Here is a 12,965-nt window from a genome sequence, read left to right as displayed (position 1 = left end):
TGTTTTATACAGTTATTTTTGTTCATCTTTATCAATAAATTTGGACACTGCATGTGGTTTGGAAATGACATGCTAAAGCAAGAGCCAAAACCCAGTGAATCTGTGTGAAAACCCAGTGAATCTGTGTGAAAACCCAGTGAGTCTGTGTGAAAACCCAGTGAGTCTGTGTGAAAACCCAGTGAGTCTGTGTGAAAACCCAGTGAGTCTGTGTGAAAACCCAGTGAGTCTGTGTGAAAACCCAGTGAATCTGTGTGAAAACCCAGTGAATCTGTGTGAAAACGTGTGAAAACCCAGTGAATCTGTGTGAAAACCCAGTGAATCTGTGTGAAAACGTGTGAAAACCCAGTGAATCTGTGTGAAAACCCAGTGAATCTGTGTGAAAACGTGTGAAAACCCAGTGAATTTGTGTGAAAACCCAGTGAATCTGTGTGAAAACCCAGTGAATCTGTGTGAAAACCCAGTGAATCTGTGTGAAAACGTGTGAAAACCCAGTGAATCTGTGTGAAAACATGTGAAAACCCAGTGAATCTGTGTGAAAACCCAGTGAATCTGTGTGAAAACCCAGTGAATCTGTGTGAAAACCCAGTGAATCTGTGTGAAAACCCAGTGAATCTGTGTGAAAACCCAGTGAATCTGTGTGAAAACCCAGTGAATCTGTGTGAAAACCCAGTGAATCTGTGTGAAAACCCAGTGAGTCTGTGTGAAAACCCAGTGAATCTGTGCCGGTCACTCGTTCTCCTTTGGATTTAGCCTGCCTGTGTCCTGGATTACACAAAATGGTTCCCTCCGACTTTACTGCAGTCCACTAACGGCAGAAAATGGTACTCAACTTGTACTCGCTCGTAACATAATATATTTTTTTAAGTGACTTTTTTTATTTTTTAAAATCTGAATTTAATTAAATAATGAAAAGATAATTAACAATATCTCAGGAGAAAAAACATGAGAAAATGTTGAATTAAAAAAAATACTGTCTTTCAAAATGACGCCAGTGATATGGGAAATAGTTGAGGTATGGGACTGGAGAAATGTAACCACTCTTCATTGACAGAGCTATGGATGCAGAGACAGATCATCAATGACGTTAAATGTATAGTTCTAACCATGTTATGAGGCTATACAATGTTTATTTACAAACATTGGAGTAAAACAAGTTTATTTGTTGAGTTCTGATGGGATACGACAGTTGAACTAAGCTCTTGAAGCATTTACAAGTTCTATTCTTCAAGAATAAATTGGTATATATCCTTAATTTATAAATCCACAAATGAATGTAGCAACATAAGGATTGTCCCTTTAAAGACTTAATTTAGCTCTTTCATGTACTCCATCCAGCAGCACATCAAGCTGAAGCTCTGTCAGGTACTCCATCCAGCAGCACATCAAGCTGAAGCTCTGTCATGTACTCCATCCAGCAGCACATCAAGCTGAAGCTCTGTCATGTACTCCATCCAGCAGCACATCAAGCTGAAGCTCTGTCAGGTACTCTATCTAGCAGCACATCAAGCTGAAGCTCTGTCAGGTACTCCATCCAGCAGCACATCAAGCTGAAGCTCTGTCATGTACTCCATCCAGCAGCACATCAAGCTGAAGCTCTGTCATGTACTCCATCCAGCAGCACATCAAGCTGAAGCTCTGTCATGTACTCCATCCAGCAGCACATCAAGCTGAAGCTCTGTCAGGTACTCCATCCAGCAGCACATCAAGCTGAAGCTCTGTCAGGTACTCCATCCAGCAGCACATCAAGCTGAAGCTCTGTCATGTACTCCATCCAGCAGCACATCAAGCTAAAGCTCTGTCAGGTACTCCATCCAGCAGCACATCAAGCTGAAGCTCTGTCATGTACTCCATCCAGCAGCACATTAAGCTGAAGCTCTATCATGTACTCTATCTAGCAGCACATCAAGCTGAAGCTCTGTCATGTACTCCATCCAGCAGCACATCAAGCTGAAGCTCTGTCATGTACTCTATCTAGCAGCACATCAAGCTGAAGCTCTGTCATGTACTCCATCCAGCAGCACATCAAGCTGAAGCTCTATCATGTACTCTATCAAGCAGCACATCAAGCTGAAGCTCTGTCATGTACTCTATCTAGCAGCACATCAAGCTGAAGCTCTATCATGTACTCTATCTAGCAGCACATCAAGCTGAAGCTCTGTCATGTACTCCATCCAGCAGCACATCAAGCTGAAGCTCTGTCATGTACTCTATCTAGCAGCACATCAAGCTGAAGCTCTGTCATGTACTCCATCCAGCAGCACATCAAGCTGAAGCTCTATCATGTACTCTATCTAGCAGCACATCAAGCTGAAGCTCTGTCATGTACTCTATCTAGCAGCACATCAAGCTGAAGCTCTATCATGTACTCTATCTAGCAGCACATCAAGCTGAAGCTCTGTCATGTACTCCATCCAGCAGCACATCAAGCTGAAGCTCTATCATGTACTCTATCTAGCAGCACATCAACCTGAAGCTCTGTCATGTACTCTATCTAGCAGCACATCAAGCTGAAGCTCTGTCATGTACTCCATCCAGCAGCACATCAAGCTGAAGCTCTGTCATGTACTCTATCTAGCAGCACATCAAGCTGAAGCTCTGTCATGTACTCCATCCAGCAGCACATCAAGCTGAAGCTCTATCATGTACTCTATCTAGCAGCACATCAAGCTGAAGCTCTGTCATGTACTCTATCTAGCAGCACATCAAGCTGAAGCTCTATCATGTACTCTATCTAGCAGCACATCAAGCTGAAGCTCTGTCATGTACTCCATCCAGCAGCACATCAAGCTGAAGCTCTATCATGTACTCTATCTAGCAGCACATCAACCTGAAGCTCTGTCATGTACTCTATCTAGCAGCACATCAAGCTGAAGCTCTGTCATGTACTCCATCCAGCAGCACATCAAGCTGAAGCTATGCTAAATGAACATGGATGAATGAATGAGAGAAATGCTGCTAGCCGTCTGGCCGGCCGGCCGACAACCACTGGTTGTCTGGAGTTCTGAGAAAAAAGGTTTTGATCTCTTCTCATTAAATGATAGTTTCCAGGACACAGATGGATAACAAAGCAACATCTGGGTGGCTCAACCAATACTGCATTGCTGTGGCGCCAAGTGACAGCAGTTGTGTACAAACAGAGCCCGTTACTTGGATTAAATGTTTGTTGTTTTTTATAAACAGTTCCAATTCTGTGCCCTTGCATTACGAAGGCTTTTGTTTTATACTACAAAACTAAACTGTAAATACTTGCAGAGTCCGGATATTATACAGTACTGTAGCTAGCTACCACGCCGTGCTGTAACATTCCAACGTCACCTCATCTGATCAACACATGTTCAACCCATTAAAATACCTTATTTATTACCACTGGATAAAACATTTAAGCCTTAAGTGGACGTTCTGCCGTTATAAATTCTACAAATGCCACTCCAGTGTGGATATGTCATATATGTTTGTATGTACTTTGTAGAGGATAACAGATGGTTAAATATGTTGTCCAGACTGAATCTGTTTTGAAGTTCGCTTATAGTAATCTGCATGTCAAACCGGTTACTATGACAACGTAGCCGCCATTTTCGGAGATATGATTGGGTTTTGGGATGGCCCACAGGGACACTGTACATGGAATCATTGTCGTAACATGGTGACCATAACGGACAATGCAAACCATTTTTTGTTATTTCCTAGATCAATCCTCTCACACGGTCTGAAAGCACAGCTTTTTCAGAGTACGTCTATACTGTAGACTGTGATTCACTTTCTCAGAGTATGTCTATACTATTGACTCCTAAATAATCCCTTGTGGAAACTCTCTGTCCCTCCTTCTCTCTCCTACCCAATAGAAACTTTTACAGGAACCCTCTGTCCCTCCTCCCCAATAGAAACCCTTACAGAAACCCTCTGTCCCTCCTACCCAATAGAAACCCTTACAGAAACCCTCTGTCCCTCCTACCCAATAGAAACATTTACAGGAACCCTCTGTCCCTCCTTCTCTCTCCTACCCAATAGAAACCCTTACAGAAACCCTCTGTCCCTCCTTCTCTCTCCTACCCAATAGAAACCCTCTGTCCCTCCTTCTCTCTCCTACCCAATAGAAACCCTTACAGAAACCCTCTGTCCCTCCTTCTCTCTCCTACCCAAAAGAAACCCTCTGTCCCTCCTTCTCTCTCCTACCCAATAGAAACCCTCTGTCCCGCCTTCTCTCTCCTACCCAATAGAAACCCTTACAGAAACCCTCTGTCCCTCCTACCCAATAGAAACCCTTACAGAAACCCTCTGTCCCTCCTTCTCTCTCATACCCAATAGAAACCCGTACAGAAACCCTCTGTCCCTCCTTCTCTCTCCTCCCCAATAGAAACCCTTACAGAAACCCTCTGTCCCTCCTACCCAATAGAAACCCTTAAAGAAACCCTCTGTCCCTCCTTCTCTCTCCTACCCAATAGAAACCCTTAAAGAAACCCTCTGTCCCTCCTTCTCTCTCCTACCCAATACAAACCCACATCCATCTCATCATTTGGACCAAACGACAAATCAGACCAGATCTTGCTATTGTTTGTTTCCATAAAACTCTGTAGCTCTCGTCTCTCCAGTGCATTGTAATACTCCCTTTTCAGATCCCATTTCTCAATCAGAAGGTTGTGCAACAGCACAACTAATTGTATCCATAATACAACATCCATCACATCATTTATGCCAAACAACAATCTTGCTGATATTTCTGTTTAAAAAAAAAACCTCTAAACTCATTCCAATGCATAATGATCCTGTTCTATTAGCTTGTGTGTGTCTTTTGTCCGACCTTCTCTCTTTGTGTTAAAACTGATCTCTACATTTCAGGTTTCTCAACGGATCTACTCACCACCAGGTTTCCTATGACCATGACCAGCATGAAGACTAGGATGCAGAGAGGCTGCCCTGCCACCTCCATACAATCCCACATGGTCTCGATCCACTCGCCACACAGCACCCGGAACACGATGAGGAACGAGTGGAAGAAGTCCTTCATGTGCCAGCGGGGTAACATACAATCCTTAGAGATCTTACAAACGCAGTCCTGGTAGTTCTTGCCGAACAGCTGCATGCCCACCACGGCGAAGATGAAGACGATAATGGCCAGTACCAGGGTCAGGTTTCCCAGAGCGCCCACGGAGTTACCGATGATCTTGATCAGTGTGTTCAGGGTGGGCCATGACTTCGCTAGCTTGAACACTCGCAACTGACCGACACAAAAAAAAGAGACAAATCAATTAGCAAAATTAAATGATCAAATTATGTTAATTATGTTACATTACATAATGCTTAAAAATGACCCATTTGAATATTTTTTACATTATGTGAATAAAGGACTACAATGTAGTAAATGATACTAAAGGACTACAATGTAGTAAATGATACTAAAGGACTACAATGTAGTAAATGATACTAAAGGACTACAATGTAGTAAATGATACTAAAGGACTACAATGTAGTAAAGGATACTAAAGGACTACAATGTAGTAAAGGATACTAAAGGACTACAATGTAGTAAATGATACTAAAGGACTACAATGTAGTAAATGATACTAAAGGACTACAATGTAGTAAAGGATACTAAAGGACTACAATGTAGTAAATGATACTAAAGGACTACAATGTAGTAAAGGATACTAAAGGACTACAATGTAGTAAAGGATACTAAAGGACTACAATGTAGTAAAGGATACTAAAGGACTACAATGTAGTAAATGATACTAAAGGACTACAATGTAGTAAAGGATACTAAAGGACTACAATGTAGTAAATGATACTAAAGGACTACAATGTAGTATGGGATACTAAAGGACTACAATGTAGTAAATGATACTAAAGGACTACAATGTAGTAAAGGATACTAAAGAACTACAATGTAGTAAATGATACTAAAGGACTACAATGTAGTAAAGGATACTAAAGGACTACAATGTAGTAAATGATACTAAAGGACTACAATGTAGTAAAGGATACTAAAGGACTACAATGTAGTCCCCTGCAGTAAAGGGATGGCACATGACGTTATCATTGGATTGCTGTGTGAGTATGTCTTGTACCCAAGTAAACAGTGTCTCAGCATCTAGATCAGAGTCCTTGTGTTTGACACGTCTCAGCATCTAGATCAGAGTCCTTGTGTTTGACACGTCTCAACATCTAGATCAGAGTCCTTGTGTTTGACACGTCTCAGCATCTAGATCAGAGTCCTTGTGTTTGACACGTCTCAACATCTAGATCAGAGTCCTTGTGTTTGACACGTCTCAACATCTAGATCAGAGTCCTTGTGTTTGACACGTCTCAGCATCTAGATCAAAGTCCTTATGTTTGACACGTCTCAACATCTAGATCAGAGTCCTTGTGTTTGACACGTCTCAGCATCTAGATCAGAGTCCTTGTGTTTGACACGTCTCAGCATCTAGATCAAAGTCCTTGTGTTTGACACGTCTCAACATCTAGATCAGAGTCCTTGTGTTTGACACGTCTCAGCATCTAGATCAGAGTCCTTGTGTTTGACACGTCTCAGCATCTAGATCAGAGTCCTTGTGTTTGACACGTCTCAACATCTAGATCAGAGTCTTTGTGTTTGACACGTCTCAGCATCTAGATCAGAGTCCTTGTGTTTGACACGTCTCAACATCTAGATCAGAGTCCTTGTGTTTGACACGTCTCAACATCTAGATCAGAGTCCTTGTGTTTGACATGTCTCAACATCTAGATCAGAGTCCTGGTGTTTGACACGTCTCAGCATCTAGATCAGAGTCCTTGTGTTTGACACGTCTCAGCATCTAGATCAGAGTCCTTGTGTTTGACACGTCTCAGCATCTAGATCAGAGTCCTTGTGTTTGACACGTCTCAACATCTAGATCAGAGTCCTTGTGTTTGACACGTCTCAACATCTAGATCAGAGTCCTGGTGTTTGACACGTCTCAGCATCTAGATCAGAGTCCTTGTGTTTGACACGTCTCAGCATCTAGATCAGAGTCCTTGTGTTTGACACGTCTCAGCATCTAGATCAGAGTCCTTGTGTTTGACACGTCTCAGCTTCTAGATCAGAGTCCTTGTGTTTGACACGTCTCAGCATCTAGATCAGAGTCCTTGTGTTTGACACGTCTCAGCATCTAGATCAGAGTCCTTGTGTTTGACACGTCTCAACATCTAGATCAGAGTCCTGGTGTTTGACACGTCTCAGCATCTAGATCTGAGTCCTTGTGTTTGACACGTCTCAGCATCTAGATCAGAGTCCTTGTGTTTGACACGTCTCAGCATCTAGATCAGAGTCCTTGTGTTTGACACGTCTCAGCATCTAGATCAGAGTCCTTGTGTTTGACACGTCTCAACATCTAGATCAGAGTCCTTGTGTTTGACACGTCTCAGCATCTAGATCAGAGTCCTTGTGTTTGACACGTCTCAGCATCTAGATCAAAGTCCTTGTGTTTGACACGTCTCAACATCTAGATCAGAGTCCTTGTGTTTGACACGTCTCAGCATCTAGATCAGAGTCCTGGTGTTTGACACGTCTCAGCATCTAGATCAGAGTCCTTGTGTTTGACACGTATCTGATCCATTTTCATATTGCTCGTAATTGAAGTGATTCCACTAAAATGTGTCCCCCCACTCTCTAAATCTCATTGATACTGTGACTCAATCATTGTAATGCTCAACAGATTACGCCACTGTGTGTGTGTGTGGAGGGGGGGGGGGGCATACTAAGCTTGAAGTTTCTCACCCTCCAACAAATCATCAAAAATAAATAATTATTTCGATGTAGCATTTTTATTTTATTTATTGATTGGGTTAAATCATTTATACAGTTATTTAAACCAATCATAACCAATCAAACAAATCAAATATATAATAAAATAAATAGATAAATAAAATGTTATCAAATGAAATTAAATGTCTTTGTGACAGTGACATTACCAGTCTGAAGGAGCGCAGGACGGACAGTCCCTCTACGTTGGACAGGCCCAGCTCCATGAGGCTGAGACAGACGATGATGCCGTCAAACATGTTCCAGCCCTGCTGGAAGTAAAAGTATGGATCCATGGCAATCAGCTTGAACACCATCTCTGCTGTGAAGATCACCGTGAACACCTGGGAGAGGACACAGATAATACACAACCAATACACAACCATTACCCAACCATCACATTACACAACCATCACACAACCATTACCCAACCATCACATTACACAACCATTACCCAACCATCACATTACACAACCATTACCCAACCATCACATTACACAACCAATACACAACCATTAGCCAACCATTACATCACACAACCATTACCCAACCATCACATCACACAACCATTACCCAACCATCACATTACACAACCATTACCCAACCATCACATTACACAACCATTACACAACCATCACATTACACGACCATCACATTACACAACCAATACACAACCATTAGCCAACCATCACATCACACAACCAATACGCAACCATTACCCGACCATCACACAACCATTACCCGACCATCACATCACACAACCATTACCCAACCATCACATTACACAACCAATACACAACCATTAGCCAACCATCACATCACACAACCAATACGCAACCATTACCCGACCATCACACAACCATTACCCCGACCATCACATTACACAACCATCACACAACCAATACACAACATCACATTAACCAACCATCACATTACACAACCATCCCACAACCATTACCCAACCATCACACAACCATTACTCAACCATCACATTACACAACCATCACACAACCATTACCCAACCATCACATTACACAACCACCACACAACCATCACAATATACAAACATCACACAACCATCACAATACACAACCATCACACAACCATCACAATACACAACCATCACACAACCATCACATTACACAACCAATACACAACATCACATTACCCAACCATCACATTACACAACCATCACACAACCATCACCCAACCATCACATTACACAACTATCACACAACCATCACATTACACAACCATCACACAACCATCACCCAACCATCACATTACACAACTATCACACAACCATCACATTACACAACCATCACATTACACAACCATTACCCAACCATCACATTACAGAACTATCACACAACCATCACACAACCATCTCATTACACAACCATCACACAACCATCACCCAACCATCACATTACACAACCATGACCCAACCATCACATTACACAACCATTACCCAACCATCACATTACACAACCATCACACAACCATCACATTACACAACCAATACACAACCATTAGCCAACCATTACATCACACAAACATTACCCAACCATCACATCACACAACCATTACCCAACCATCACATTACACAACCATTACCCAACCATCACATTACACAACCATTACACAACCATCACATTACACAACCATCACACAACCATCACATTACACAACCAATACACAACCATTAGCCAACCATCACATCACACAACCATTACCCAACAATCACATTACACAACCAATACACAACCATTAGCCAACCATCACACAACAATACACAACCATTACCCGACCATCACACAACCATTACCCGACCATCACATTACACAACCATCACACAACCAATACACAACATCACATTAACCAACCATCACATTACACAACCATCCCACAACCATTACCCAACCATCACTCAACCATCACATTACACAACCATTACCCAACCATCACATTACACAACCACCACACAACCATCACACAACCATCACAATACACAACCATCACACAACCATCACATTACACAACCAATACACAACATCACATTACCCAGCCATCACATTACACAACCATCACACAACCATCACATTACACAACTATCACACAACCATCACATTACACAACCATCACACAACCATCACCCAACCATCATATTACACAACTATCACACAACCATCACATTACACAACCATCACATTACACAACCATCACATTACACAACCATTACCCAACCATCACATTACAGAACTATCACACAACCATCACACAACCATCCCATTACACAACCATCACACAACCATTACCCAACCATCACATCACACAACCATCCCATTACACAACCATCCCATCACACAACCATCCCATTACACAACCATCCCATCACACAACCATCCCATTACACAATCATCACATTACACAACCATCCCACAACCAATACTCAACCAGTACAGATCTAGTGTACAACCATGATCAGCCATGACTCGTTCTCATTCTGTTAATTCCTTGGACTTCAAGGAACTTTTTTCCACTTAATTTGTCATATCGTATGTCACAACTATGCTAATATTGTGTGTTCTACTGTATACTACTGATATTCTGTATTTTCTGTGAAAGGCCTCTCCTGTGGTCTAAAGGGCTTCAGATTAACAGCCAGAGGGAGTATTAGAAGATTATCCTCCTCCCTACCTTCCAACCTTTGTAACTTTTTGATCTGGATTGAATAGACTGGTGATTATCTGGATTCAATAGACTAGTGTCAATCTGGATTCAATAGACTAGTGTTGATCTGGATTCAATAGACTAATGTTGGATTGAATAGACTAGTGTTGTATAATGGTGTTGATCTGGATGTAATATACTGAGGATCACCTGGATTGAATAGACTGGTGTTTATCTGGATTGAATAGACAGGTTAATCTGGATTGAATAGACAGGTTAATCTGGATTGAATAGACTGGTGTTGCCAATTTGAGAGAAATATATGTCCTAAAGTTTCATTTTTTTCCAGAAATCCCTGTTGAAAGATGTATTCCTTGTTTATTCCCTTTTGATTCTGGGATTGTACAACCCTAGTTTCCATTGTGTCTGATTTTACAACCCTAGTTCCCATTGTGTCTGATTGTACAACCCTAGTTTCCATTGTCTGATTCTACAACCCTAGTTCCCATTGTGTCTGATTGTACAACCCTAGTTTCCATTGTGTCTGATTTTACAACCCTAGTTTCCATTGTGTGATTTTACAACCCTAGTTTCCATTGTGTCTGATTTTACAACCCTAGTTTCCATTGTGTCTGATTTTACAAACCCTAGTTTCCATTGTGTGATTTTACAAACCCTAGTTTCCATTGTCTTATTGTACAACCCTAGTTTCCATTGTGTCTGATTGTACAACCCTAGTTTCCATTGTGTCTGATTGTACAACCCTAGTTTCCATTGTCTGATTGTACAACCCTAGTTTCCATTGTGTCTGATTTTACAACCCTAGTTTCCATTGTGTCTGATTTTACAACCCTAGTTTCCATTGTGTCTGATTTTACAACCCTAGTTTCCATTGTGTGATTGTACAACCCTAGTTTCCATTGTCTGATTGTACAACCCTAGTTTCCATTGTGTGATTTTACAACCCTAGTTTCCATTGTGTCTGATTTTACAACCCTAGTTTCCATTGTGTCTGATTGTACAACCCTAGTTTCCATTGTGTCTGATTGTACAACCCTAGTTTCCATTGTGTCTGATTGTACAACCCTAGTTTCCATTGTGTCTGATTGTACAACCCTAGTTTCCATTGTGTCTGATTTTACAAACCCTAGTTTCCATTGTGTCTGATTTTACAACCCTAGTTTCCATTGTGTCTGATTTTACAAACCCTAGTTTCCATTGTGTCTGATTGTACAAACCCTAGTTTCACTTTTGTCTTGTAGGATATGTGATTACTCTTTCCGTAACTGTTATGTGATTGTGGATAGATGGTAATTACTTTATTCATTGTAAAAATACATCATTTTTTTCCCGTCTTATCAGATGTAATGTGATACCTATACTTATTTACTGTTTATATGAATATTTTATAAAAATACAAATAAATCACAAAAATAGCCTTACCATGTTGAGTGAATATTGTGATCGTTGTGTGATAGATTGTAAGTGCTGTTAATAATTGTAATAGTCATAATTCTGGAAATCCTTACCAGGTTGCCAACAGAGAGCACATTGTTGAACTCGTCGGTCATGGGGTAGTGTTCCAGGGCCATGAAGAGGGTGTTGAGGACGATACAGATGGTTATTGCCAGGTCTAGGAAGGGATCCATCACAATCATCTTCACATACTCCTTTACCTTCAGCCACCACGGGCACCTGTCCCAGATCAGGTATGCCTTGGCAAAAGTGTACCAGCACGGGGGGCACTTCTGACGAGACTCCTCCAGCTCTGGGTGGCAGAGACCAGACACAGGGGTTAGGTTGGAATGGTTTTAGGGCTGTGTAAAATTCCACAAACTTCCCCACAGTTCCTTGGGTTTTTCAAGAAACTTGGTTGAAGGATTATCTTCTTGCTCATGCCCTCCTAATTCCGGGAAATTAAGATTTCGGAAAAACCGGGGGGAACTTTTGGGAACGATTGTGGAAGCCCAAGCAGTTTTAAAGGTAACACATTTATATTTATAAATCATTTATAAAGGATTTGTAAAGGGTTTATAAACTTTTAATAAGTAGTTTATAGATATTTTATAAATCTGTCATAATTTATTAACTGCAAAGATACTACAAAGCACATTGTGTGCTTTTCTTTTAGCTCCTTGCCAAAGACTATACTGGTAATAATAACAGTTCTGGTTTTAAAATGCTTGATGGGATTACCTTTTACATCCTGATTGGCTTGTTGAGAGCTTTACCAGTCCAGTCAGCTAGCCATCAGTTAGTTATGACTTAGTTATACGTTAGTTTTGAGCTAGTTGTAGATTAAACTTGTAAATGATAAATTAGATATAAGTTAGTTATACATTTATAATGATGTCATAATGAGTTAGTTATACATGTATAATGATGTCATAATGAGTTAGTTATACATTTATAATGATGTCATAATGAGTTAGTTATACATTTATAATGATGTCATAATGAGTTAGTTATACATTTATAATGATGTCATAATGAGATAGCTAAACATTTATAATGAAGTCATAATGAGTTACTTAGA

The 12,965-nt window shown here is 40.8% G+C and overlaps 1 protein-coding gene across 1 annotated transcript in view; it reads right to left on the bottom strand.

The window, feature by feature from the left end:
* LOC109881246 (sodium channel protein type 2 subunit alpha-like) overlaps nucleotides 1-12,189 on the bottom strand; it is a 48,224-nt gene extending 36,035 nt beyond the window's left edge. Inside the window, exons 1-3 of the mRNA XM_031810716.1 lie at nucleotides 11,959-12,189; nucleotides 7,927-8,100; nucleotides 4,859-5,215 (exon numbers count right to left, since the gene is read on the bottom strand). Coding sequence (XP_031666576.1) covers nucleotides 4,859-5,215; nucleotides 7,927-8,100; nucleotides 11,959-12,087 — 660 coding nt within the window. The 5' untranslated portion in view covers nucleotides 12,088-12,189. The remainder of the gene's footprint in view (nucleotides 1-4,858; nucleotides 5,216-7,926; nucleotides 8,101-11,958) is intronic.
* Nucleotides 12,190-12,965: the final 776 nt, after the last annotated feature.

This window comes from Oncorhynchus kisutch, linkage group LG30, assembly GCF_002021735.2.
Source record: "Oncorhynchus kisutch isolate 150728-3 linkage group LG30, Okis_V2, whole genome shotgun sequence".
NCBI lineage: Eukaryota > Metazoa > Chordata > Actinopteri > Salmoniformes > Salmonidae > Oncorhynchus > Oncorhynchus kisutch.
This window is presented reverse-complemented; position numbering and strand designations above follow the sequence as displayed.